General features: G+C 37.7%; 2 protein-coding genes and 1 long non-coding RNA gene across 13 annotated transcripts in view; 1 reads left to right on the top strand and 2 right to left on the bottom strand.

Annotated features, from left to right (window-relative positions):
- Positions 1-369: 369 nt before the first annotated feature.
- RBM18 (RNA binding motif protein 18) lies at positions 370-21,621 on the bottom strand. 2 transcript variants are annotated; one of them, XM_081281484.1, is made up of 6 exons: positions 21,484-21,621; positions 18,542-18,670; positions 10,853-10,979; positions 7,423-7,509; positions 5,644-5,729; positions 370-2,356 (listed from the first exon to the last, which is right to left on the bottom strand). In XM_081281484.1, exons 2-6 carry the CDS (start codon positions 18,652-18,654, stop codon positions 2,197-2,199), a joined length of 573 nt encoding a protein of 190 aa, XP_081137610.1. In that variant the 5' UTR covers positions 18,655-18,670; positions 21,484-21,621; the 3' UTR covers positions 370-2,196. The 2 variants fall into 2 exon arrangements, with proteins under 2 accessions (XP_081137610.1, XP_081137611.1); XM_081281485.1 differs by having other exon boundaries at positions 18,542-18,660.
- MRRF (mitochondrial ribosome recycling factor) overlaps positions 21,572-26,639 on the top strand; it is a 50,927-nt gene continuing 45,859 nt past the window's right edge. For 5 of the 10 annotated variants that reach the window (XR_014020572.1, XM_081281477.1, XM_081281475.1 and 2 more), the window contains exons 1-3: positions 21,675-21,709; positions 21,976-22,074; positions 26,334-26,545. Coding sequence is in view for 9 of the 10 variants with exons in the window: in XM_081281477.1 (XP_081137603.1) it covers positions 22,070-22,074; positions 26,334-26,545 (217 nt within the window). In the remaining variant the exon portion in view is untranslated. Of the gene's footprint in view, positions 21,710-21,975; positions 22,075-23,290; positions 23,312-26,333; positions 26,546-26,639 lie in introns of those variants that run through there. The other 5 variants (XM_081281482.1, XM_081281478.1, XM_081281479.1 and 2 more) reach the window with 5 other exon arrangements.
- LOC308642494 overlaps positions 23,329-26,639 on the bottom strand; it is a 38,523-nt gene continuing 35,212 nt past the window's right edge. The window contains exon 4 of the long non-coding RNA XR_014020573.1: positions 23,329-24,531. This is a non-coding gene — a long non-coding RNA (uncharacterized lncRNA). The remainder of the gene's footprint in view (positions 24,532-26,639) is intronic.

Genomic DNA, 26,639 nt, shown 5'->3' with positions numbered 1-26,639 from the left:
CCTCTTAATAGTAGACCAAGTTAACACTTGTATTTTACAAGCCTTTCATGAAACTTCTTTCAGCATATTTATGATACACATATTTCTTTTGAAACTTCTATTTTGAGAGGAAGACTCACTAAGGTATGAACTCTAAGTTCAAATAGTCACATTTGCAATGAGAATAGCTAGTACCTTTTCTTATCGCTAACAATAGAGGAAGGTAGGCAAAAGGGTGAATTCACGCTTCTCAGGTGAATTCTCCAACTGGAGCCCTCTGCAGAGAAGACACCTGGAAGCAGAACTCCACCTGGACCCCCTGAGTGGAAATAAGCCTATTAGAGAGCTGCAGTCTTCATTCCAATAAATGGATCAGAGAAGACACAACCACACAGTCACTGTCTAGCATTTATTCACACGAAAGGGTAAGAATCGGTACAAATAATAAACAGTGCTTTAAATACAAATAAATAGTTCTGGTTTCTAAAGAAAACAATTCTGTATAATTCTAAGTTAAGTATTTTCTAAATTCCTATTAAAAATAGAAGGCTATTTGCATTAAGTTCTACTCCACCATAACCCTTTGAGGATGTAAGGATAAGTGGTGAATTCTATACTCCAAGAAGTCACCAGAAAGATGGGAGATAGTTTACCCACCTCCCTGAACTATAACCCTCAACTGGAAAGAGAATTACTTGCATCATAGATAACATAGCTAATAAATGCAGAAATTATTTGCTATCTAAAGATATCTAAAAACACTGACCTTGGGTAAAGTGATAAGAATTTCTCTGAATCAGTTCTGTGGATTCTGAAACTTCACTGAACTGAATTTTGATTTCCAACGTCTTAAATTCATTTAAACTCAAGGAAGACTTAAATTCCCATAATGAAAGCTTCCTCTTGCTAGGAATGATGGTGGAAGTCTATAATCATCATGAATGGCACCTAGAGTAAGTAACAAAGTGATTTACCTAGTAAAGAAGCAACAGTGCTGCCCAGTGAAATAGTCTGTCAAGTGTGGCACCAAAATGACCACAACTGTGAAGGAACAAATCTCAAATCTGTCAGTTTATAAATCTATCTAAGTTGTTATATTTTGAATGTTCAAAATGGAAAAAATATCTAGGGTAAAGTATGTTCCATAAATGAAGGATCACTTTCAAGTCATGCAGTTTTTTTAAAACTACATAAAACATGAGGTGTTTGAAATCTTGGTGCCAGAATGGTGCCTGCTCCACTGACTTTCTGCCCAAGATCATTTGACCTCTTCTACTCAGACGTCTACATGATTATCAGAAAATAACATATTTGATAATGACCAACATAGCAATGTGTAGATTTTCCAAAAAATTTTGCTTTCTATTCAGATTGATCATGATACAATTCCAAATAGAACAATCTCATGCTTTAAAAACAATCTCATGCAATAAGTGCAATTTTAAAAGTCCTGTGTTAATAACAACATTTGGTATTATAAGAGGCAAGATTATTTGGATTTTAAAAAATGATTACTATAGAATAAAAATTAGATTTCCAAATAAAACTTTCATTGTGGTATAAAATGCTAAATTTGATTCTAAAGTCCATTGATGCAAACAATTTTAAGATCTACACCACATTTTCCTAATTGGGATTTTGAAACAATAAGCATAATTCTTAAGCAGATTACTACAACGTTTGCTCAAAGGACAAGCTCCCTTCTGCCAAGAACTCTCTTTTTCAGTTTAGTTGGAGGAATTTCTGTTATAAATTCTTGAACAGCAGCTCTAAACATGATTTAAAATGTCTTACTTTCCTCCCTGTCTTTTAACTTTTTCTTTATGTTGTAAAGACATGTGCACAGAAAAATGTTCTTTTGACAGAGGTTAATAAATTTAGTTTCCTGATTAAATAATAACATTTTGTATGTTTGACTTTCTCTCTGGCATACTATATAATGTTTCTGTAGTACGAATCCAAACAAACCAGCCAACTAGAGCATCCCAGTGTTCAAATCAAAATTTTGGACACAATCCTATTTATTCTGGATGATGCTCAATTCTACACATAGTTCAGGGAAGACACATCCATAAGAACATCCAAAATGTTATGTTACCAAACTCTAACATGTGACTGTGCTCTGTTGGATAGACCATCCACATCTACAAAGTACCAAGGCAGAGGAGTCAGGTGTGGAGACCAATTTGCTTTTGCTGCCACAGTAATTCACAACCATCATCTTCGAGATTTCCAAGCTGTTCTAGAATAAGGAGTAGTCCTTTTTTTATCTGGTGGCTTAAAGTAGGAATAAACAGGTGCTGCTGGATACTCCGCATCAGGATTTTCTGCCATCATTTTCAGCTTTGCTTCAATGGCTTTAATCTTTGCAGTGACACTGAAAAACAGCAAAGGATCAGAATGGGCCTATGTTCTTTCAGAACGTACTTGTATATTTCATCTCCTTGTGCCTCTTTAGAAGCAAAGAGATATTTAATTACAAACACTTAAACATTTCATATAAAAGAGAGAAAGAGGTAAAAAAAAAAAAAAACAAAAACCCTGTCATTTTAAGGAAAAAAATCAACTCTGAAGCATGATCAAATTTTTAATACAGGCCTAGACATTCTTAACTTCACATGTTGTTATATTTAATTCTTTAATTATTCACAGATGCTATTCTGCACCTTAGTGCTAAGCAGAGTAGGTGCTCAAGGAGGATTAAAACATGGCATCAGTTTATAGTCTTTATTTTGCAGAAGAAAGTGAGACAGAGGGAGGTTAATTTGACCAATGTTAAATAGTAAATCATTGAACTGAGATTTGAAAACAAAGTGATTTCATAGCCTATGCTATTAACCATCACACTGCACCACCTTTTGAATCACTGAATAATAATGGAAAAAAATATTCTGGAGATCCTATGAAGTCTCCCTTTATTAACAGATATGTTTTATTTACAATGAACCAGGCATAGTATCCAGCATTTTATTTATGTTGTTTCTAATCCGTATAATAAGCCTATAAGGTTTACCATTCATATTTTATGGGTGAATAAGTAATTGCATGAGCAGAAATATGTTCAAGTTTCACACAGTTTACAAAATGCAGAGCTATAATTCAACCCCAGTTCATCACCAATGTCTTCGCTCTTTCCTCTCCATCAAAGTGGGAATCCAGCAACTTTGTATTACATAGAAAGGAGAGGCTGTGAAGTTGTGAGGAATCTGTTTCTGACTGAGGTCACTGCTAACTCCACACAAGAAAGCACTCAGACAATGGGAATTTTTTGGCCCATGGATTCCTTTATTTTCCATTCTTGATGCCAGCAATGGTCTATTGTAGTGAGAGAAATTTGGAAGCAGTGTATATATGGTCTTCTAGGGATCCTCAATAGGTATACATCTGCTATACATATCCATAAATTTTCAGAGGCAAGAAATTTAAAACTAAGTTCTCATAAAGAAACAATTAAATGTTTAAACAGATGTTTATCCTGACTTGAATATTACACAATATACACGTGTTGAACATCACATAGCACCTGATAAATGTGCAATTTTATGTGTCAACTAGAAAATTTAAAAGAAACCCTCAAGTTACAATAAAAAGAGTATTGAGGTATTACCGGGATGCATTTTGGCTCCACTTCTATTAAAGTGACAGCCCTTCGTTCTGTTTAAAAAAACAACCTTCTCTAGTTAGGCTTAGATGTTAGCAGAAAAATGTAAGTTGAGATTCTGTGGATTAAAACAGAGATGGAAAACACTAGGCTATCTGGTAAATAAGTAGCGAATACTGGTCATAAGAAGCTAAACACATGTTCATTGTAACATGGAGATATTAAAAAATGAGTCCAGTCACTCATGCAGTAAGATTTATGATAACCTCCATGGAGATTGACCTGTGACTGAGGAGGTTCAGATCTTATGGGGAGAAGAGTATAGTGGATATAAACTGCCAGTGAATCTAGAAAAATCCATAAATGTTTTGTAAAACCTTTATTTTTTAAAATTTCCAGAAGCACAGAACAATAAAGGCAATATAAAATAAAGAAAAATCATGACATTAAACTTATATAAATAAGTATAAAATTAATTTCAATTTACCAGTTTATCATTCCTGAAAATATTCCAGGATCAATCCCTTCAGTTTAGTTTGGTGGAGATAATATATGAGAAAGGCATTTTCCCCTCCTGTTTGGTCTTTCATCCAAATAGACATCACTTTCCTAACTATTGACTTCTGATCCTTATGTATCACTTATGTTCCTTCACATATCTTCTTCCCCTGCCCTGGAAAAATCTTTAGATCTATATTCCTACATTTACTGTCTGGAGCGACCCTGAAGTAATAACTAAAGGACTGATTATATATATAATATATATATATTTTTTGGACTGGGGATTAAATTCAGGAGTGCTTTACCACTGAGCTACATCCCTAGCCCTTTTTATTTAATTTTGAGACAGGGTCTGACTAAATTGCTGAGGCTGGTCTTGAAATTCTGATCCTCCTACTTCAGCCTCCCAACTTCAGCCTCCCAACTCACTGGAATTACAAGCATGTGCCATCACATCCAATATAAAGACTAAATTCTCAAGTCCGTTAGATCTTGCTTTGAATTCTAACTCTGATATTTGCTACTTACATAATGGCCAAGATATTTCACTTCTCTAAACTTCAATTTTTTCATATATAAAGTGATTTTTATTATACTTAAATGACATACTGCATATAAAGTGTTCAGCACAGTGCTTGCTTCATAGTAAGGTTGTTAAATCCTGGGTATTGTTATTATTACTAAAAATTTCTCGTAGGCTACAATGTGGAAAAAAAAAGAAAAAAAAAAAAAGAGGGGGAGAAAGAAAACAAAACAAAAAGCCCAACTTCTACTTCTGTTCTACTACCCATTTACCTTCTCCTTTCTCTACCCAACCCTTAGTGTCCCTGTTTTGAATTAGCTCCAAAGAAATAACTGACAATTCACAGAAACTAGAACCAAAACTATTATAGTTGATGAATGGTACATAGAATTAAATATCTGAAAATGAAAATTTATATAAATGAACTCAGGGATAGTGAGGAAATCAGTGTATAATGGCAAATGCCAAAGGGACCCAAGGTTTTACTAAAATGCTTGTTTTTAAGGTGAGAGCTGTGTCTGATATATCTTTGCATCTCTAGTGTTAAGCACAAGGCTTGGTGTGTAGCAATTTTTTTTTTTTTTTGGGTACTGGGGATTGAACCCAGGAGCACTTAACTACTGAGCCACATTCCCGGCCTCTTTTTATTTTGAGACAATGGCTTCCTAAGTTGCTTAGGGTTTTGCTAAGTTGCTAAGGCTGGCTCTTGCCTCAGCGTCCAAAACTGCTGGGATTAAAAGTGTGTGCCACTGTATCAAGCTGATGTGTAGTAACTAAACCTGCCCTTTTAAAGTGAGTGCATTCTATAAATGGGGAGTACAGGATTATGGGGTGTACATGATCTTGGGGGAGATGTTAGGAGAGGAAAATTTATACATTCTAGAGGTTAACTGAACCCATTTCTCAACACATCAAGTTAGCAGATTCTATTCTAAATTAAGAGTCTGAAGATCCACTATGTTCTGTGTAAGTGAAGGTGTGCAACAAAGAGAGCTCGGGCTCTTGAACAACTGTGTCCTTCTATGGTACACTGTCTTACCTTAGGTTAGACTGAGTAGGCTCAGTGCTTGAGGAAGGTTCAAGACTGATTGGAAGAATCTTGTCATTTTTGTTATGATCGTATCTCTGAAAGAAAAGGGGTATTACTTTATGTGAGCAGAAACCAGTCCTTTATTTCAGTGCATGGGTTCAAAAATGCTAATCCCACCCAGTTTTTCATCAACATTTTCCAGATAATTTTAGGACTGCTTTACCTAGAATTAATGCAAAACTGTATACAAGTTGGTCTGAAAGCTGCAAGTTTAGAAAACAGTTGAGAAGCTTCCATCTAGCCATTAGTCCTCCTTATTTGGTAGGAAAAGAATTTCAATGTTTGAATTCACAGATGGTGCAAATAAGCAGCAGGGTTGCCCTCTTACATTTTTATTTTAACTGTCACATATCGCCTCTTACAATATTTGCTTTATCCAAAGCACTTTAAAATCCTGCTAGCTTTTGCAAAGTACCAAGCATAATATTTAACTCAACAGGACTGAGTGGAAGAAAAAAATATTAACAGCTTTCAGTTGCTGATACAGAAAACATTGTATAGTAAAGGAGTTTAATTTGATGCCAGATAATTACATATTTCTTGTAAGAAGTAAATAAAATATTAAGAGAGCAATCAGGAGCCTCTGGTCAAAGATTTACAGGAAGAGAACCACGAGGTACAGATTTTCAAATGAAAGACAGGAATGAAGGATGATTTCTCTTGCATGCCTTTTCAATGAGATGCAGAGCAAGAAAACGACAGCCAGTTTGGCAAAAGAGACTTGATTTTCTTTTGAATAAAAAAGCATTTGGTAATTCTTCTTGTTTCTATTTTTAAGGCAAAGTGTCCTAGAAATTCAGAAGGCTCTGTGATTACCTGAAATGCTCATAAGGACCCAGTGTCTAAGCTTTTGTTTTTCAGTTTGGACTTGGTACTTGAAAGTCTGTTTAGTTTCTATGATTCTTAACGGGGAAGCTTGTTGGGCAGGGTTGAAAACTATGCTCATATAGCTAACAGCCAAAGCCCCAACTCTGACTGTCAGAAATTTTTTTTGCAGGCAGGTCTGTCAAGACACACTGCAGAAGGAAAACTGATTGTTGGGACTGCTCCAGTCCACACACTTCACCAGCTCTGTGCCAGCTGGAACAGAATACCATTCATCTTCTTTTTCTTTTCTTTTAATGGCTACAGCTTTTCTAGTGCCTTCTCCCAAGAGACCAACTGCAGGATGAACAGGGCAGTTTGCCACTTCTCAGGGTTGGAGACAATATAGGCACTGCAAAGTCCCACAAACTCGCACTCTAATAATTCTCAAGATCTCTGTAGTAAGGAGATACCAGTGCTATAAGCACTCAAGAGAAACTACCCATTTCTCAAGCATTTAGAATAAACAAATTCAAACTCTCCATAGAGACAAGAAGCTGGGAAGAGTCTAATAATGCCTAAAGCAACTAATTTTAAAAATAAATACATTTTTTTCCCTCTGAAGAACAACCCCCACTGAAAAAATGATAGAGGTCTGAGTATACACATCAACCACATGGAAAAATCAATCAAAAACAGGATTTGTGGGCGTGTGGAGAGAAACAACGAAGGAACTTAATCCCTACTGAGATGCTTCTCAAAAGAAAAATCTGGCAACACACATGGTAAATACAAGTAGGAGACCAAAGTATGGCTGTTCCAGATGTGAAGAGGCTGGGATGCAAATGGAGACATGGGCAACTGTCTTTCAGAGACTCCCTGAGGATGAGGCAAGAAACTGTTTTTCTAGCCACTTAGCCATACCTTTACTTGAGCATGTGCCCATCGTACCACCAGCTTCTTAGACAGTGCCAGCTTGCCATTGAGACACTGGATGGCTTGTTCTGCTTCCTGTCCAGAAAAGAGATGAAAGTTGGTCATAAATTCAAAAGCTTATTTATCACTTTGTATTCTTACAGGGCCTTATTAGCTTTGATGGCTGAGTTTCTAACCAAATTACTTTTGGTAAATGCTTGGCAAAGGGTTTATAATTTTAAAAGGCAGAGTTAAAAAAAAGGTATAAGTCTTTAAAAGTAAGACAAAATTCAAATTCTGGCTGTTACTTGTTGGCAGTATAATGTCTGGCAGGTCACTTAATGTCTCTAGCTTTGTCACCTATAAAATATGGTATATTATTACATGCTCCTCAGTGGTGGCTGTAAGGATTCAGAGTGCATGGAAAGTGTGGAACATATGGTAAGCAATTAACAAGTGTTAGCAAACAGCATCATTCTTATTCAGTGATACCTTTCTGTACACCTCCAGAAATTTTAATCCCTACATGGACAATAGAACTATATCCTGGACCAGGACTTACTCCCTGGATCCAAAGTGAAAAACAGCAATGGCTTCAAAGGATATGGGAGTGAAGGAAACTAGGCCGGAAAAAGCAGGATTGAGTCAAAGAGACTGAACAAGGTATCTGTGTGAGTCAATCTATGCACCTGGTTTTAAGAGCTACAAGTTCCCTGACCCTTTCCCCATCAGATATTGGAGCAACAAGGTTGAGAGGAATTCCTGAAGCTGGATAACAGTCACTCTAGGTCACTCCCAGGAAACCTGGCTATACTTTCTCATCCTGACACATCTGTTTTGCCCTATTTCTGTCCATGAGGCACTGAGCCAAATGTAACCCAAATTTAGTGGAGGCAAAGAAGTCCTTAAGGAACAGAAGATGAATAGAAAGTCCTAGAGGGCAGGGAGAGTCTAAAACTGAGCATAAGACAAATAAGCACTCTAGTATGGTTTTACAGTAAAACCAGTGCTTATTTGTCTTATGTTCTGTCCCTCCAAAGCTCATCAGCATGGCATTCAACAAATATTTTTTTTGGTACTCATTGTGTGTCAGGCATTGGATATTAATTGACCATCCTGGTTTCTCTACAAAATAATAAGTCAGACTGCTAAATAAGAGACACATTATCCTTTTTAGATTTCATCTGATAAATTAGAACTTATATGGTATTCTATTAGTTCTGAGGTATCAGCAATAGTAAGATGTCAGCAAGGGATAAGTGTTTTTAAAAACAAATAATCTAAAACATTATTTCAAAGTTCAAGTATTAGATGACACTGAATGTTTTCATTTATTCTTTCTGTAACATAACATCCCATTATAATGTACATTTTTCAACAAAAATTGAAGCCAAAAGAAGTTGAAACATATGCTCAAAGTCAGTAAATAAAAGAGTTGAAAATACAGGTATGTTTTGTGACTTTTAGTCCAATGTTTTTAAACCAGCATTTGTTCCCAACATGACTTCTGATTTTAGGAGTTTGTAAAAATCCTCATCACACTATTATCAGTAAGGAAAAATAAAGTATTTAAGAATACTAACTATATGGGTGGGTATTCTTTCACTTCTCTCAAAAAACTTGAATAATTAGAATAACAGGTCACTTATTACTATTTACAAAATTAGAGAAAATAAAAAATACCCAGGACTGACAGGAACAAATAACACCCTCAAACAGTCTCAGAACATATTGATACAACATTTCTGGAAGGCATTTTGATAACTGTATAAAATAATAAAAAAACCCTATATGCATGACCTTTGAGGTGCCAATCCATTTCCAGAAATGTGAAAAACATATTTATACATAAAATTACATACATATATTACATATACACATATAGTTAGAGAAGATATTCATTATTGTGATGTTTACACTAGTCAAACATTGGAGATAACTTAAGCAGCTTAAGACATCGAATACTTGAACTTTGAAATAATGTTTCAGATTATTTGTTTTTAAAAATTTTAAGAATTTGGGATCAGTCATATGTTATATAATGAAATATACAGTCATAAAAATGTCATTAGCTGTGCTGAGGTTGTGGCTCAGCAGTAGAGTGCTCACCTTGCACATGCGAGATCCTTAGCACCACATAAAAATATATGAATAAAATAAAGATATTGTGTCCAACTACAACTAAAAAATAAATATTAAAAAAATGTCATTAACTTTTATTTGCACTGTAAGTCACATGATGACAAAAAGTTTTAATATATTTTGAGGGGCTAACATAATAATATGATCTTATTTGTTTATCTGTATATATGTGTACGTGTGTGAATGTGAAGAAAGAATAAAACTGGAAAGATACATCACTAAATATTAAATGATTTCTGTGTATTGGGCTTAGGGATTGAAAAATTTTTTGGTTTCTTATATTCATCCAAAATAAGCATGTATTATTTTGGTTTTTTGGTACCGGGATTGAACCCAGGGGCACTTAACTACTGAGCCACATCCTTAGCCTTTTTTACATTTTATTTTAGAGATAGGGTCTTGCTAAGTTGCTGAGGCTGGCTTTGAACTATGATGCTCCTGCCTCAGCCTCTCAGCTAGTGGGATTACAGGCACGTGCCATTACACCTGTCTATAAGTTATTATTAATAAAATAGTAACTAGGCAATGTTGCTAACATATAACAAAGTTATAGAGAATACCAGGTAGCATCTTTATATATATATATATATATATATTTTTTTTACATTTATTTTGTTTATTTTTATGTGGTGCTGAGGATTGAACCCAGGGCCTCACACGTGCTAGGCGAGCATTCTACCGCTGAGCTACAACCCCAGCCCCGCATCTTTACATTTAATAACATTCCAGTTCTATCTCTTAACAATGTATTTCTACTGCAAAAACTAAATTTAAATATAAGAAGATATATATAGATGGACACAATACCTTTATTAGACTTATTTACTTTTTATGTGATCTTGAGAATTGAACCCAGTGCCTCACATGTGTGAGGCAAGCACTCTACCACTGAGCCACAATTCCAGCCCTGAGAAGGGTACATTTTTAAGAAATCAAAATAAAATGAAGTTTGTGGATGGCTCACTACAAAGTTTCTGTACCACAGGGCAAAAATTCTGAAAGAAAAGGAGGTTTTGTTGGCCAGCCAATAAAGAAACAAAACAGGATAGGAAGGGGGAATACCCACACACTCCATGTGGGTATCCCAAATCCTTTGCTAAATAAAGTAGGTTGGTCGCCTTATACCTTGAGCCTGGGGAGAGGAGATCTTGCAAGCCATTCCTTAACTGTACATCTTTTTTAGTATTTGCCATAAGGCACACACGCAACAAGAAACTGCTGGTCTAGTACACAAGAGATGCACAAATGATTATGGAGTGTGGCAATTACCAGGAAAGGGGGAGGAAAGCAAAATTACCTGCTTAGTTTCAAAGTTAACAAAACAGTACCCTCGAGGCTGTCCCTCCAAAGCACCTGACTTGTGGAAGAGGAAGTCGAACTGCTTCACCTTACCAAACTTCTGGAGGAGTTTGAGGAGGTGGTATCTGTGGAAAAAGAAGAGGCTATGAGATCACTGGGAATTCTGCTGGCCTCTCAGCCTCAAGTGAGAGATAAGAGTAGGAAATAATGTGTCTTAGGGATAAATCTCTTGCCCTTGCCCCTGCCTTCCTCCAAACTGCTGTTTACTTGGCAATCAGAGTTGTTTGACTCATTGGAATGGGAACTAGGAACTCTCATACCCATGTGTCTGTCCAACATAAAAACACCAAACAAAAAACCCACATGTAACAAACAGCTGTCTGGCCCACAAGCACCATTTGTTTTTCTTTTGGAGAAAAGCTCAAAAATAGTGTCAATTTATTTATTTTTAATTTCTTGGCAATGAAACTGTATTTGTGAATAACTGTTACTCTATCAGATATATATGTCCACACTCCAAAAGCCAAAGCCTATCCTATCTCAAAGATAAACAAAGTAACAAACACATATACATTCATACAAGCAAGCAAACTAAAACAGGGCTGGAAGACTTCCCTAGATTTTGTAGTTAATCATTAGACCCAAACTGTACTTGTAAGAAATGCCAAAAACTAAACTACAGCTAGTGGCACTTCCATTCAGTGCTTGAGAGTTTCAATCCCTGATGTCCTAGACATCAGAACTATATGGAACTATGGGACCAGGACTAGTCTCACACAGGGCAGGGGAATCAGACTAGACCTGTGAATCATCCAGCTATACATAGGTAATTAACCAACTTCAGTCACCTTAATGCAGTTTATACTGTGGGGTATGATCAGTAAAGAAAGTAGATTGTCAAGGAAGAAATTTATTCCTGGCAGGATGTTCACTCCAAGCTATTGCTTGCCACTCTGCTCTTCATCCTTTTCTTGGATTCCTTACTCTAAAAGGTACTTGGTTTCAATAGGGCTTTTAAGTTATTCAAACAGATGTGGCCTTAACAGGTTGCTGGGCCAATCTCAATCCCGACTTCCTGTCATCTGATGTAAGAGTGAGACAAACCAACAGCTCTCCCGTTTCCTTTTCCTTTGGCCTTCCTCCTGGCATCCTCCGTGCTATTGAAATGGAGTCAAGGCTTTCTCTAAACAATAATGTCCCTGTGATACTAAAAAGGTATCAGCCCACATGCTAAATCTGTTATTACTGGGAATTCTACCCCAGAGGGAGTCAGTCAAGATGTCATTATAGCCACATTTATATTTACATTGTTTTCTAGGAGAAGCTCATCAGAATTTTATTCTTGAGCAAGAATCTCCTTTGGGAGGCAGAAAGATATCAAATAGATCATAAGCTATACTAAATTTGATACTAATGTACATCAACAAGTAAGCCCATTATCCTGGATCAAGTATCTGACACTGTGGAGCAAAGAAGAAATAATACAGACAAGTACTGGGGCAGGATGGAAGGATCCCAAGGCATATTGTAGTAATCCAGTCTTGGGAACTTGTTTTGAAGGGGAAAAAAACAGGACCCCCTGCTTTCTTAATTCCCAACTCCCATCAGAAGACCTCAACAACCAGTGAGAATATAGGAGGTGACTCTACAGGAGAAAGGGAGACACCTTGAGTGCAAATTTCTTTTGTGACTTGATTATCTAAAAGGCTTACAGCAAGGGCCGAGTCTCTCAGACAACAGACAAGACAGGTTAGAGTCTCCCCAGGGTCTTTCATTTGCAGCTGCACCTTCCACTTACTATACCCATTCAACCTTTATACAGTGCTGTGGAATGGTGGGTGAAACCCATTAAAAAAAAAAAAATCTAAGGCTACTGTGGGCTGGCCATCTTTTCATTAGTTTCATTCTGCTTAATAGCAGGAAGGTAATGTGATTGGCATTTCCTAGGAAATGAATTTTAATTTACTCAGGAAAAAAAAAAAAGCCAACAGATTATTCATTGTAAAGCTAACAAACACATTCTGCCTGAGAAGTGCGACCTTAAGATTCCAAGAACATCTGCTTAGGTCTGTGTCTTTCAACTTCTACAGGATTTCTTTTCTTGTTTGATAATTTCTTGAAATTATCGGAACACCGAAACAAAAGGAATGAAATGTTTACTATTTTCCTTCCTGGAGATGGGGACTGCAAGCTCTGATAGTGAAAAAAGCCTGAAGATCTTGCTCTCACATCTGCAAGCACTTTTATCTGCTGCAGGAGCACAGGAGAGCTGCTACTCAACAGAGGCTTGCTGCACTTATGAAATGTGTGCCCCACTGCCCTCTGGAGTGAGAATTAGCACCCCAGTTCCATCACATCTCTGCAGCTTAAATCACTGTTTCCCGTAATGAGTTTTAAAAAAGTGTTCCTGCCCGGTTGCACAGAAGTAATCTATACAAATATTAAAACAGACACCTACTATGTGTCAAGAACCAATTTAGCACTTGGACTATCCAGATGAATAAAACTGTTTTTAAGGCCCTTACATTCTGGTAGTGATATGTAATCAAACAACTGTAAAATGGTGTGATGCTTACAGGCACAGATGAAGAAAGTTCAATTGTGTAGGGAAGGTGGTAATTCAGGAAAGATCTGTGAAAGGTGTGGCATCTGAGTGAGGTGTGTCAGTTTGAGTAGATACCACATATAAAGATACAAAGATAAAAAAGAGTCCGATCCACGGGAGGAGAGTCTAACAGCAGGCAGGGGATAGGGTATGAAGGATGTTGTATGCTTAGGGAATTTAAATTTGATGTTGTATGCAGTAGGAAGTCAATGGAATGACATTTACAATTATCTCTAAGAGCTGGGGAGTTCATTGGTGGAGTGCTTGCCTAGCAGACCCAAGGTTCTGGGTTCAACTCCCAACCCCCCCAAAATAAGATTTTTGTTTTTTGAGATGGGGTCTCACTGTGTTGCCCAGGCTAGCCTTGGTCTCTTGCAATCTTCCTGTCTCAGCCTCTGTGATAGCTAGGATTACATAAATGTACCACTGTGCATGGTTAAAAAAAAAAAAAAAAGTTTTTTTTTTTTTTTTTTTTTTGGTGCATGATTTATCTTAGAGAAGAATTTCTTTAAAAGCACATAGAAGTTACTGAGGTCTTTATATTCTATGCTATGTACCTTGTTAAATGGTTTTACTGCAGTTCAGATTTAAGTAATCTAACAGTAAAAGCTGTTTCATGCAAACCAAGACATAAAAAGAAGCTTGGAGACAGAAGGAAAAATAAGAAATGGGTTGAGAAAGAAACAGGTTTCTCGGGGGTAAAAACAATGCTCTCACATGCTCCTGCATTTAGTTTCCCTTGCATTCTAGTTTATCTAGTGAATCCCTGGAAGTTTGCATCAGGAGGACACTTCCACTTAGCTGGCTCTCCACTGATTTTAAGTTTACTTAATATACTCCAAATTGACCTCCCCACTACAAACTGGGATGGCTCTTTTTAGCTACTCTATGGTCCCTGTGGGGACATGAATTATTTATATTCCTCAGGCAAAACCCCTCAGGTGTCCTCAGCCACGTAAAATGAAAATGAACACAAAAAACCTCTCAGGATCTTCTTCAACTTTCTTCTTTAATCATGTTCTTCCTGTCTCAGACTCACCTACTGTCTGTAAGTTCACTGTCTCTACCTAGGTTGACAGTGATGGCTGGCCTGGTTTATGGTAGCCTATCCTAACTAATCTTGAGCTTCAGTTTCTGGTCTTCCAATTCATCCTATATGCTTGAGGTCTAATTTCTCAATTAAAACATCACTTTCATGAAGTCAGTCTCCTGCCAACAACCTACAAAACAAACAAACAAACAAACAAAATCCCCCACAATAAATCTCTTCTACATGGAATTCAAATGCATCTTCTTAAATTTTAGACTCTGTCTTAACCTGATGGTATTCTATCTATCCATCTGACTATTCATTACCATTTACTTTTTTTTTTTTTTTTTTTTTTTTTGGTAGCAGGGATTGAACTCGGGGCACTCAACCACTGAGGCACATCCCCAGTCCTATTTTGTATTTTATTTAGAGATAGGGTCTCACTGAGTTGTTTAGTGCCTCACCCTTGCTGGGGCTGGCTTTGAACTGGAGATCCTCCTGTCTCACCCTTGAAAGCCTCTGGGGTTACAGGCATGTGCCACCACACCAGCTTAATTACCATTTACTTTTTAACCTCTCCTTCAGCCAAAATATTCTGCTTACATATAAAGATCTTTCTTATTCCTACTCTTATATTTATTATCTTACCTTCACTTAGGATGCTTTTTCTATTAAATTATACTAGCTTTGTTCTCACGCTTCTCCTTCTTATGTATAATGTAGTAGTTATTATTTTGGCTTCCTACATAGCACATTCAATACTGAAAAAAGCCAGTATTAACCCTTTTAGAGAAAAACTACAATTCGGAAAAAATAGATGTCTAAGTATATCAGCTTTTTTGGTTTTTCCATTGAAGGCACTGGTAGTGATATTTAAAGATACGTTTAACTCTTATAGTTCAACTGGGTCCCACAAGTTAAAAGAAATCCTTACATGTTTAAATTTAAAACAGGATACCTTAGGTCATGACTGTTCAATTACTCAGACTATTAGAGTATTTGTACAAAGTGCACTAAATTAGACAGTGGTAAATTAGTTCTATCATTAACTACTTCAGTAAATTAAGCCAACTCATTTAACTCTTTTTTTTTTTCCTATAAAATAAGGAAAATAATATCTGTTCCACTTATCTCCCAAATTTGTTGTGAGCTTAAATAAGGTCACTATACAATATTAGAATTAGAAGATGTGTTCATATCATTTAGGTGAACACTCTCATTTTATAGTAAGAAATATGAGTTAAAATGTAGTTAAGGAATTATAGTTGAAAGAACATGGGTTTGGACTTGTTACTTCCATAAATAAGTGTTCATCATCACTTCCTCAAATCCAAGTCTCTTAAGATCTACTTAGTCTTTACCTATATTTCTGGTATATAGTATAGGCTAAATAGGTCAATACCACAATAACAAGAAACCTAATTAATTAGGCAGTTAGTAAGGAATGCATGTTCTGTTTAGACTGATGGACTTTCTACCATAACTTGAGTAGGATTCGGATTAATAACCAAGAGGCGCGCACGCACACAGACACAGACACACACACATGCACACAGACACACAATATGACCAGAACCAATCACAAAATAAACTCAGAAAAACTGAATGGGAAAGTGCTGTTTTTGAAAATTACCTGTTTTACATATTCTTGTAAATACTGATAGTAAATATATACTGTAATTTGTTTTCTAAAAGAGGTAAGAAAACACTTATATAGGACAGACATTCAGTTCAGTTTATGAAAGAGATCAAGAGGAGAGGTGGTAAAGACTAAGGATATATACATAGGACAGAGAGATAAGAAGGGTCAACTGATGGGGAAACAGTAGGAACTGGCAGCAATTTGTGGGTGGGGAATAAGTTTAATTGGGAAAACTGGAGGATGCTCTGCAAACCTCTGTCAAGAGTCATTACAAGTTTAGAGATTTAGATTCAGTTAATACTTTCTGAAGATTTATAAGATATACCTTATGTGAATCTGTGTGTGTGTGTATATATATATATATATATATATATATATATATATATATATATATACACACTTACACACATACATATAGGGAATGACTGTTAATTATACATCTAGACTCACTGCTATTTACCCTGAGAGGAGAGGGATCCAAAAGTTTATGTATTTCAACAACCTTGGAAGGAAATCATATATTTCCATAAGTTAAGACTTTACTAAAATGTTATGTTTTTTTTTTTTTTTGCTTAGAATTAAGTAAATTAAATGAGGAAATGCTAGACTTTCATGTTAACCATAAAGTAGTTATGTCTTTATTTAAAAATAAATCAATTACTATTTAATAAATCAGTTTAATAGATGAAATGTTTTTAGGTAAGGAATCCATAGAAGAAGACTAGCAAAAATATATACAGAAGCGGGGACACTCTAGGTAGAACACACACTTCTGGCTGGAAAGGCCGTAATCTGCAGTTTGGAACTTGATGTTGACCTTTGGCCTGATGTAAAAAGGACAGAGGTGTCAGTAGGAAAGTTTTGATTTAATGTTCTTGTTAAAGCTCTAACTGAAAAAATTTCATAATACACCAACTTATGACATAAATGGAGATGGCCAATGCCCATCGCACCTTCCTGACAAGCAGGACACAATTAGCATTTAATGGAATTGCAGCCAACACAACCAACACTGTTTCCAGGCTTGAGATTTCCATTCAGACAAGCAGAGGTGGGAATGGAAACCACTCTTGGAAGCAGCATCCCCTGAGCTAGGGTTTTAGATGATGGAAAAAGTTTCTCTGATAAATAGACATTGAGAGATTGAGCAGATTCACATTCATCCTCAAAGCCATGGACCATTAAAGAGAACTGAAATATATGCTACATTCTGGGGTCCCTGTGACCAAGGTAGTATAATATAGGAGCAACATATCTTATATACCATCATAATTTCTAGAGGGACCCACACTTATCTACAGTTAGCTGATCTGAGCTCCATCAGATTTAAGGAGCTAAACTTTCTATCATGACCCAGACCTATAAATTTACATACCTTTTCTTCTCTCCTCATCCTGATCCTTAAATACACCTCCTCTCATGCCAAGCAGCTCTCTCCTCTCTTCTTCCCTTTGACACTATTCCAAAGAGAGTAACTTTCTAGGGCTGATGAAATACTCCACACCTGCTTGATTCATTGGCTCAGCTCAGTTCCTTCACCCATTACTACTCTGCTACCAACCCTCACCTTCCCCCTGCAAAAAACAACTAGGAAAAGAGGAAAAAACCTCTCAATTGTCTGTGACCTTGTGACTTTTAGGCCCCACTTTCCTCTATTGTAGTTTAAGAGAGCTGGATTTTCAAGTGTGCTCCATGGAGCCCTGGAAGTTCCACAGAGTTTCTTCAGGATTGCCACAGAAAGAATGGCAGCTAACAAAAGGCTTTGGATATATATCCTTTTTGACATCAGAGTAGCCATAAGCTTTTATTTTATATGTAGTTTCTGATTATTTTCACTTTATAACAGCATCCCTCAGATTTAAAAAGCCTGAAAACCGTTTAGCATGGCACACAATTGACACTCAAATCATTTGATGAATAATAATAAAAAACCAAAGGATCTGGGATGATCTCTGAGATCTCTTCCCACTTTCGCCTTCTGTGATTCTGTAGTTGCTTACAGGAATTGGAGTCAAGTGGCACCCCTCTGCTTATCTGCAAAGGTACTGAGACTCTGCTTATTCTATCACACTAGGAGACAAAATATGTCCCAGGCTGATTTTCAAAAACACTTCCCTGTAGCCACTGGGTACAAGGATTCAATAGTTGGAAATTGGAGAACATCTTTGGCAAGTAGGAAAAAAGAGGTATATGTTTTAAAGGATTCCCAAGTCTGTGTTCTCACAGTAGCAGAGTGCAAATACAAGAAAAATGACAAAATAACAGGCAAATGACATCATTTTCCATTCAAAGACAAAACATAAATAACAAGGTCAAAAATATATCCTACACCCTTTTGAAATTCTTCTGAGCAGCACCACTACAAACATCCCAACTTTACAGGTAATGAATTAAGGTGACTTAGACTTACTCTGTGATTTTGGGGTCCAGGTTGCCAATCCATAATCTGTGCCCTTCCTGTAGAGAGCCCTCTGAAAGGATGGATGCGTTCTCCAAGGGAAGAGTTTTGGTTTCTGCTTCCATCAATCTCTATGAAATACTAAAGGCAATGTGAACATTCAGGCAGGAGAGGAGCAACCCTGTATGAACATGAGTCTTCAAATTCAACCCAGCAAACATTTACTCAAGGAGGGCATGTCCTCCAGGCAGACTTTCTGAGGCCTCAGTTACTCTACAACAATGGCCCCAGAACCAGTTCCCTTGAGACAGCTCCTCCAGTAGCTAGAGCACAGAAGCTGCCATTTCAGGTGAAAGAGAAGTGGCTGTGTGGAGAAATTCAAGCTTTCTTCCTCTGCAGCTAGAGGCTGACAGGGCAGGAGACCAAAGTTTCTATTACTACATGACACTTGAGTTTAATGACTGTCACTGAAATAAGCTTTGGAAGAACATTAACACCACTGAAGAGGATGGTCAGAGAAGAGCAGTGTTATATCCCTTTTCCTCATGGAAGAAGCAATACTGCCAAAGGAAGAGGCAATATAGAAAATCTGCAGATTTTGGAGTTAGGACTGGTCTGAAAGCAGCTTGTGTGACTTGGTGAATCATCTGAACTTTCTATGATTCAAATTTCTCAAATATACTAATAGAGATGATAATTCTTATATTATAGAATTATTGTGAAGATTAAAGATAGTACATGAAAAAAGCCACTAAGCACTGTATCTACCAATAGTAAGTTATCAATATCAGTTATTATCCTGTTTAATATCCGGAGAGAAAGTGGGTTGAAGAGACTAATTTACCCCTAGTTATTCCAGTTCCACCATTTGCTAGTTGAGTAACTGAGTAAGTTACTTAACCACTTTTGCCTTGGTTTTCTCATCTGTAAAATGGGAATAATACCTCACTGAGTTGTGCAGATTCAGTAAGTTACAGGCCTAAAGCACTCAGAACAGTGCATGGCACCTAGGAAGCATTCAAGACTGGTAAACTATCACCAGTCTTAGTACCTCATGTTACAGCTAAGGAGAACAAGGATTTCGATGGACACAGCAATGGAAAGAGCAGAAAGCTTGGTGTCAGAACACCTAGCTTTGAACTGTGGCATTTCCACTGGAAGTTGCTTTTCTCTGAGCTTGTTTCCTCATCTTTAAGTAATAAGCTTTGCCTTGCCTATAAGTTAAGGTTGCTGAGAGAACAAAAAATGAGATGACAGGTAAAAAGAGATAATAAATGTATAATGTGATCCAGAAAAAAGAGGTAAAGGTGTTAGGAAGAGGGCAGGCTGTGCCAGACTTCAGAACTCCCTGCTAGAAAAAAACGTGTCCTATATATTCCAAAGGGCTCAGCACTGTAGAAACTGTCTTAACAATAGCTGACATACATTGACACTGCCATTGCCTTTTATTCTTCTAAGTACACCCACAAAACCTAGCACACAGCAGTCCCTGGTTTAGCTGTTTGTTGAGCATGCTTATCTATTCCCTTCACACTAGGGTGTTTTTCTTGCTTTTCCCACTCACATCTTTAACCTGTTCAGTAACATGTGACAAGCAATTATGAGCTGCTAAAGCCTGAGCCATGCACTGAAAACAAAGAAACGAATAAGCCACAGCTCTTGCCCTTACTTCCTGAGAGGAAGGTGATACAGACATATATAGAATCCCAGGAGTGAAAATGGGAGAAACATTTTGTCTTCATCCTGCTTTTGTTTCCCTCTATTTTCTCACAGTTTATTCCCCCCCCCCCCAAAAAAAAAGTTGAGTTTCAATTTTCTAGGTAATGTCTAGTTAATTAGTGGGCAGTGAAGAAGCAAGTTCCTGCCCTCAGGATGCTTGTATTTGGAAGGAAATTAGATATAACTAGTGATAAATGCTGCAAACACAATTAATCTGGGTGTTCTGACATGGTTTTGGATTACTTTAGATTGAATGGAGAGGGAAGGCCTCTCTGAAGATGATGACATTTGAGTCGAAATTTGAATGATAGGAACTTCTAATTTTTTCATGTCTAAAACCACCAACAAAACCAAAAGCTACTTAATAGTGCAAAAAGGTACTATGTTTTGATGGGAAGAATGCAAAATACAGGGCTGGAGAGATCTGGATTTGAATCCTGACTTTTGAACCAAGTTACTGTAATAAGTAACGTCATCTCTCCCAACAGAGTCTCCTTGATTCTCTACCAGTCACTTTTTGTATTCTCATATAATACGAATTCAAGGAGTCGGTTAAGGGCTTATTTTCTGTTACCCTCACTAGTAGCTAAGCTCAAAGAGAACAGGGCCTTGCCAATCATTATTATGCACTTAGTACACTGCCCGGCGGCTCATGGCTGGTGCTCTATATTTAGTAAGTGAATGAATGCAACAAGGCACTTCTCCAGTTGAAGCCTCAGTTTCTGCTTCCTTCCTAGAATGGTACAAACATTCGTATCTCTGAGGTCGTTCTGGGCCTTAAGTAAGACCATACTGGCGACAGCTCAGCACAGGGTTTTTCGAGGAACAATAAGGTGTCATAAAAGATCAAGACGGCACAGGACTATCAAAATTCTTTAGATCTGCAATGGCGATAAACCCTTAGGTTAACAGAGTTCACAGTCGACACCTGTCCTCCCAGCTGAGCAGCAACAACCCTGGTAAGCCAGTAATAGTTATTCGGGGAAACTCAACTGCAAAGAAGCAAAGGGACCTGCTCCCTCAGACTAACAACGGCGTCAAGCCTGGAAACCCGGCTTCCCAATTCTTGGCTGCGGATTCCCAGAGGCGAGAGGTTATTACTCGGATTGTTATTTCCGGGCAGCAGCAGGACAATCCGGGGCGGGGCCTGCGAGCCGTGCTGCCAGGCGGCCTCTTCTAAGACCTCCTCGTAGGGCTGCCGGTGAGGTGTAGGGACAGGTCGCAGCCGGACTCACCTGGTGGCCTCGGCGTTGTATCCTCAGCTCATGCCCCGAAAGCAGGTCCTAACTCAGGGTCCGACGGACGTGTAGCTTGGTCCGCCTCAACACCGCCCGCAGCCAGGCCGCCCGTGACGCGATACGCGTGCGCCGCCGTGCTGCCCCTTGACGTCACGACGCCCGCGCCGCCGCCGTCGCCGCCGCTGTCGCACGAGGCTTGCCCTAGTAACCTGGGCAATAGCTGGTGAGTGGCCTCCAAGGGTCTCGCGGCGCGCGCAGGGTCCAGGTGCCAGAGACCCTTCTTCAAGGACCTAGGCCCTTATGGCACCAGACTCCCGCTCCCACCCGGTTCTAGTCCCGCCTGACCTTAAGGCGGGGGGCGGGACTTGTGGCTTCAGAGCGAGGCTCCCGGGTGGGGGCGGGGCTGTCTCATCAGCTAGGACTTTCGGGGTCGGCGAGGGACTTAACAATTAAGTAGCACACAACCTGACAGGAACATTTCATTTTCAGAACAGTCCCGTGGGAGAAGGTATTATTACTCTCCGTGATGAAGAAACGGAAGCTCGAAGAGATAACTTTCCCAGGGTCACGCGGTTGTTAAGTGATGAAGTATAAATTCAAACCTAGGGCTGACTCTAAACCTGAGCTTTTAACCACTACTCTCTGCAGCCCAGAGGAAGAACCCTGACACATTTTACAGATGAGCTTGAAGTCCAGAGAGTTTGACCAATCTAAGGTCACATATTTAGGAAGTGCTGGAAATGATTCTATTAGGTGTTGTTTAAATTTGGTGGCTTTTTCTTTAATCACACTCTGTTATATTTTCCAGGATCTAGCAAAGCTTTATAGATGAAAACCTAGCCTGACCCCCCTTCATTTTGTAGTTGGGGAAATAAAGTCTAGGGAGGAGAAATAATTTGGTCCAAGGAGTGATAGAGCTGCCATAGATGTTTTTTTGAATACAGGTTGTTGTGGATCTAAAGGAGATGGATGGCAGGGAGTGCTGAGGTAGGAAAATTGAAATCCACATCTCATAGTTCTTGGGCACAAGTTCTTCACTTGTTAAAATTTCTAAATTCCTTTTTCGGCTGTACCAAGGACATAGTGATTCTGTGGAGTCATATTACGAATATATTTCTTTACATGTCACTGAATTTAAAGAAGAGCATGCTCTACTCTCAGCAAAAACTTGGCAAACCAAGGGATAATGGAATTAGTTCTTGGAAGTAGAACCCAGGACCTACCATCAGAGTAATTCCAACTTTGGTGCCAACGTTTTGACCTTGGATAAGGATTTACTCTTTCTGGGCTTTCATTCATGTTTTCATCATGTAGGTGGTATCTTCTGTGTTCAGGCACTGTGCTAGGCATGGAGGAGGATGCAGAGGCAAACAAGACTGCCATAGTAGTGCTTTGTAGTGCATGTGGCCATCTGGAGACCTTTAGACAATAATAAAGTAATTACACAAATGTTAACTTGTATTATGAAAAGTTAAATGCTATCATGAGAGTGTTATGAAACTGGGATACAGGACCTGTGACCTAATTGAGTAGGAGGAGGTGGCCAAGAAAGACCTTTTGTTTTTTGGTACTAGAAATTTATCCCAGGGATGCTTTATCACCAAGTCATATCCCAGCCCTTTTTATTTTTATTTCATTTTTTGAAATTATCTCCCTAAGTCGCTTAGGTCCTTGCTAAATTGTTGAGATTGACTTTGAACTTGTGGTCTTCCAGCCTCAGCCTTCTAAGCCACTGGGATTACAGGAATACACCACCACACTCAACAGGAACACATACTTTGAGGAAGTGATGGTTACAAACTGAAGTCTGAAAGAAAAATGGGAGGTAAATAGGTGAGGGAAGATCATTCCAAGCAGATTCAGTGGCATATTTGAAGATGTTGAGTCATGAAGGAGCCCCTGAGGAAATGAAAGATCAGTTTATTTGTAAAATGTGATTTGTAATCAAATATTATAATGTGAAAGAATTTTATATACAGGGGTCAGTTTGTACACACATATTTATAAAAAATGTGCATATTGTAAGTTAATAGATTAGAAGGGATTGTTGGGACAGTGAATGGGTCAGGAGTTGAGTTCATTATCTAGTTCTTTCCAAAATTAAAATGTACCTTCTCCAAAGAACAGGGAAATTTGAGTTTTGAAACCCTCAACTTTGGGAAAGAATGCATTTTTCACATAGTTTGAAAATATTGCAGAAGTTGAAGTAATGTAATAGCTAGCTACTCCTTATTGTACTCCTGCTGGAAGCCAGATATTGTGTTGAGTGTTTTATGTACACAATATAGTATAATTGTTAAGAGCATAGACTGCAGCTATATTGCCTGAGTTCAAATATGGGTCAATTTATTTGAGCCTCTTTTCTCATCTGTAAAATGGTAATAATCACTAATTATAGCTTGAGATACTTACATCTTGAGATTCAGAAGAGTTTATTAAGTACTTGGAATGATTTCTGGTCACTATATAAATGGTTATTTGTTCTTATTAATATAATAATTATGTTAAAATGTCATTAATATTTTAATGTGGTGGAATCTGTAGCTCAGAGAAGTTAAATGACCTACTTAAGGTCACACATTTAATAAGGGGAAAAATGAGATTCCAGTTCCAGACTATGTCTGAAGCTTAGACACTTTAGTTATATTGCTTCTGTATATGGACTAATTTTGTTGAATAATATTTGTACTCTAATAACAAGTTTCTTTTTTTAACTTGAATTCTGTATCTGTGCTGAACTGAATGTTAATGTGCATGTCCATAAGGTAAAAGATCCAAGGGACTGCCTCTTTGAACCTCCACTTCCAAATTTCCTGATTTTTATGCAATTAAGATCTACGCCTTAAGCATTTCAGCAATGTGGTTTATTTATAGAATTGTTTTCCGGTTCACGTGTACTGGGTCTGCTTTTGGGTGCTGCGTTTTCTGTCAAAGGTTGTTTATTTCTAACCCATTTTGATTTCCTGTTGCTTTGTGGATTGGTATTATGACCTGCAACAGGAACACCAGGAAACCAGTCATAAATGGAGCAGCCAGATTGAGACCCTGTAGATTTAAAAAAAACCAAACAAGTTATTATGCAGCCATATTTGGATATAAGTGTGAGTTAGGCATTGGCTATATTAGGCAAAAACCTAGATATAGAAACCTTACTCCTGGCCAAATTTTTGTGAATAGTTCTTCAGTAGAGCTAGGCTAATAGCTTCATGTTCTTAGATAGTAACAACCTCTCTGAGCCTCAGTTTCAAGATCTGTAAAATGGGGAATGTTATACTTCATTTGTAGCATTATTGACCAGTAAAATAAAAGGATACGGATACAATAAACAGCCCAGGCCAAACCACAATGAATAGAAGCCATTGATGACAAAGAAGAAGAAAAAATGCTACTTCATTTTTCATCCAGATCTATTTGTACAGACTTCATACACTGATTGCTGAAATCTGTATGACTTGCTATTACAAATTCCACCAGGAAAAATTATGTGCCTTTGAACTAATTTGCTTTCTTAAAAAATAATGATAATAATGACAGCCACATTTATTAAGCAGCTGTCATATTCTGTGCATTAGCTATGTGTTTTACATGCATTCATTATTTTAAGATCACAGTTATTTTTCTCATTGATGAGGAAAATGATGCCCTTCTCCCCCCAAAAGAATGAATTACCCAAAGTAGAAATTTGCATCCAAGTCTGACTCAGGGCCTCCTTACAGATCAGAAATGACATATGTATAAGATTTCTTTACTGAATCTGACCTTGGAATAAATGTCTTTGAAAGGAAAAGTGATAGTTATTAATAGATACCATTTTGGGGCTCCTGCTGTCTGCTAGGTCCTTGCCAAGTATTTTACCTGACTAACCTCATTATTCTCAATTCTAAGAAATAAGCATAATTATCCCAATTTTACAGTAGAGGAAATCAAGGTACAGAAACACTCAGGAACATTTAGTCAGTAGTGGAGCTGGGATTGGATTTTGGGCCTTTCTTGCTATGAAGTCCTTGCTTTTTTTATTCAGTCTAATTATCATAGTGCATCAAAATTTGAGGATGTGTAAAACTGATTTTCAAAGATAGCAGCTTCCAGATATTTGATGGTAATTGTTTAGCTGAGTGATAGCCAGATTCCTGACAGAAGCTATTAGTGCTCCATTTGTTGGCTAGGATTGTGTTCTGTTCAGAGGTAGTTGAGGGAATAGCATCTTTCCATGGTCAAAGACCTTAGAAGTACATTGTGTAACTTTTTTTTTAACCCTGTGGAGGATGGCATTTAGCAGAGCTTTAGTTCTATACCATGGGAGACCTGAAACCTCAATCATGCTTCAGACTCACATTAAAGTAAAGTGCATTCTAATTGGTAATCAGTGCATAAGGAACCAAAGAAAATTTTAATTAAATGCTGTCGTGTAAATTTTCCAGTCATTTTATGCCTGTTGAAATGGTTTTCTTATTTAGTTTAAAGCCCTCTTCTAGTACTCCCCCCCTTCAACTTTATCAAGATTTTGTGCTTTTCCTCATATAAGGGTTTAATTAGCTTCATTAAAGATTTGTGTTGCTGCACATTTGCTTAATAGAGGCATTTTGGGCTGTCAAAAGAACTTAGGGTTCAGAGTCCTACAAACTATGGGCAAGTTACTTAAGTCTCATATTCTTAATCCTGTAAAAGGAGGCTAATATTTCCTTGTATGGCTGTTAGAAGGAAGGTTAGAAATAATGTGTTTAATTTGCCTAGTCTATAGCTGAATTTATAGCTTGATAATTGGTATGAATTATTTTCTGAATTTGCAGTAGCATCACTTTTACTTAGGTCTACTTTATGTCTTTATTTATTTATCTTTTTTTTAGTGGATATTCACAGGAATTGTCTTCAGTCATGGCTTTGGGATTAAAGTGCTTCCGCTTGATGCATCCTGCCTTTTGCAATTACCTTGCAGCCTTGACCAGACCTGTTTCAAATATTACACTGAAGACAGTGAGTGGAAGACAACATGACCATAAGCAACACATGGCCTATCCAGCTGTACCAGTTCGCCACTTTGCAACCAAGAAAGCCAAAGGTAGAGATACATGAATCCCTCTCCCTCCTAGTCATTTTCTTATATTTGGCACTTATCATGACTGGCAGGGATCTCAGAGATGTACTGAATTTCT

This window comes from Spermophilus citellus, assembly GCF_964194105.1.
Source record: "Spermophilus citellus genome assembly, chromosome: 2".
Taxonomy (NCBI): domain Eukaryota; kingdom Metazoa; phylum Chordata; class Mammalia; order Rodentia; family Sciuridae; genus Spermophilus; species Spermophilus citellus.
The sequence above is the reverse complement of the archived record's forward strand: the minus strand, read 5'-3'. Positions and strand labels throughout refer to the sequence as shown.

Excerpts from the sequence above, each read along its gene's own strand:
- RBM18 (XM_081281484.1), bottom strand. The coding sequence starts at position 18,654 with ATGGAAGCAGAAACCAAAACTCTTCCCTTGGAGAACGCATCCATCCTT. Across the intron at positions 7,510-10,852 it reads TTAACTTTGAAACTAAGCAG|GAAGCAGAACAAGCCATCCA; the intron begins GTAATTTTGCTT and ends TTTTCTGGACAG. Across the intron at positions 2,357-5,643 it reads CCTACTCAGTCTAACCTAAG|TGTCACTGCAAAGATTAAAG; the intron begins GTAAGACAGTGT and ends GCTGTTTTTCAG.